Here is a 2,144-nt window from a genome sequence, read left to right on the forward strand (position 1 = left end):
TGCAGCTGTACCAGGAACCAGTGACGATGAGCAGGAACATCTCGCGGCTGGAGCTGAAATCACCTGCAGCTGTAGCAAGCCGGGGTGTCCATCAGCTGGATCGGTACCCCGAGGCAGAAGCAGGCAGGGCTGTCCCCCAAAAGAAGCTCTGAGCAGCGAGGAGCCCAGTCTCTTCCATCAGGGATTAAATCCATGCCAACTACCTCTCTCTGTGTGGAGGGTCTCTCCCAGTCCTGTTCCTGAGGGCAGAAGTGAGGTGGGGGGTCCCTCCAGGTCTCCTGGGGCCGGCGGGCGCAGGCAAGGTGGTGTCTGCATCTCCTCTGTACCTGTGCAAGGGGAGCGAAACCGGTCAGTTGGGGCTCCTGGGGTGCACAGATCAGCCCCACATAACCTGGGGGAGATGGCCGCCCCCCCTCTCGGGCAAGGGCACCCCATCCCTCCTGCCTGCCCCTTGCTTTCAGCAGAGGCTGCCCAGAACCGCAGGTGGGCAACAGGGAGGGGAGGGACAAACAGCAACAGGAGAGCCTGGGGCTCAGCTTGAAACCTCACCTGCTCTTCTGGGGAGCAATGTATGAACGCACACGTTGCCGAAACCCCTCTGCTCAGCGAGGAGCGTTTCAGGCAGAAAACACCACCGAGCAACAGCGGGGCTGAGGATGGGCTGCTCCCATCCAGCGCCCGACCTGGCACAGCTCTCACCTGCTCCCACCCCCGACCTGGCACAGCTCTCGCCCCCTCCCACCACGACGTGGAGCAGGACTTGGGGGAGCCACACGCTGCGCTTCGCATCTTGCTAAACATGACTGCCAAGCTCAGTGCTAAACAGAAGCTAAAGCTGAACCAACCAAAGCACGAAACAGCAAGTACAGTTGAACCAACCCCAATGCTAAACATCAAATAAAGCTGCACCAAGCCAACTGGGTTTCAGGAGGGGCCCAAAACAAGCAGGAGCCCCACGGGGGAAGAGGACAGGGCTGTCCCCAGCCCAGCTGGGGCAGAGCACCACACCGGCACCAGTACTTGCTGGGCGGTTGCTGATGGCAGGGGGAGAAGCTGCCCTGGGGCAGCGGCAGCACTGGAGCTTCGTTCAGCTCCCCACCACAACGACCGGTCCCAGAACCGTGGGGCACAGCCCCAAACCTCCCCGCAGCACGACATGCAACACAACCAGCAGCCACAAGCAAAAACGTTTCCCTCCCAAGCAACAGACAGGCGCAGCAGAGGTGCGATGTGCAGCCACAAGCCTGACCCCACTGCAGCCCAAGACTGGTGCCAGCCCCAAACCACCCCACAAGAGGACCAGCACCATTAGCCGCAAGCACAGCACGTTCTCCTCAACCACAGCCAGGCTGGGCTTCCTCAGCTCACGTACATTTGGGGTGTTCCCGCATGCCTGACCCCGCCACACACCCCTGGAGCACAGCACGGCTGCCCGCCCACTTCAGAGCACTCACTGGACATTTCCTCCCGTGTCGCGTCCTCCAGCGCTGCCCGTGTCGGGGCCGTGCTCCTCCCCCCGGCCCATTCGCCCGTGTCGGGGCCGTGATCCTCACCCTGCCCCAGGCTGAGCCTTTCTGCCGCTCGGCTGCTCCCATGGGCTGTTGGCCACACTGAAAATAAAACCCCTCGTGAGGAAGCAGCCACAGCGTTGCGGTCAGGAGGATGAAGCTCTTGCTTGAGCAGGAGCTCCCAGCCCACCCCGCAGCCAGCCAAGAGGCGAGGTGCCTCTCGGTCTGCCCTGATGCCCGGGGGAGCCTGGTGCCAATGCCCCTCCCCAAGACGCCGTAGGGGTTGGAGGGGCCAGGACATCCCCGCTCTGCACCCCAGGGTTTCCCGGCCGCGCCAGGCTCCTGCCAGCAGCTGGAGCTCCCGCACCCTGCGGGCAGCAAAAGCCCCTGGGGAAGGCAGAGCCGGCTCTCCCAGCTTTAAGGCCCGAAGCCGGACCCTGCCGGTCGCTGCCTGCCACGGGCCCCCCTCCCTTGCACGCGCAGCAGGGGCCAGGTTGCCCCCCCAAGCGCCTGGTGGCCGCAGCTTTCCGGGCAAACACAACGGCCCAGCGCCTCCTCGCTAGGCTCCGCCTGGGCAGGCAGGGCCCAGGGCCAGGGCAGAGGCTTTGCCTCCTTTCCTTCCCCCTCCCCTGGCTG

The 2,144-nt window shown here is 64.3% G+C and overlaps 1 protein-coding gene across 1 annotated transcript in view; it reads right to left on the bottom strand.

The window, feature by feature from the left end:
• The window catches only part of LOC118452890, a 7,253-nt gene extending 5,432 nt beyond the window's left edge, over positions 1 to 1,821 (bottom strand). Inside the window, exons 1-3 of the mRNA XM_035900278.1 lie at positions 1,455 to 1,821; positions 204 to 326; positions 4 to 69 (exon numbers count right to left, since the gene is read on the bottom strand). Coding sequence (XP_035756171.1) covers positions 4 to 69; positions 204 to 326; positions 1,455 to 1,809 — 544 coding nt within the window. The 5' untranslated portion in view covers positions 1,810 to 1,821. The remainder of the gene's footprint in view (positions 1 to 3; positions 70 to 203; positions 327 to 1,454) is intronic.
• Between the last annotated feature and the right edge of the window lie 323 nt (positions 1,822 to 2,144).

This window comes from Egretta garzetta, unplaced genomic scaffold (assembly GCF_000687185.1).
Source record: "Egretta garzetta isolate BGI_Z169 unplaced genomic scaffold, ASM68718v1 scaffold378, whole genome shotgun sequence".
Taxonomy (NCBI): domain Eukaryota; kingdom Metazoa; phylum Chordata; class Aves; order Pelecaniformes; family Ardeidae; genus Egretta; species Egretta garzetta.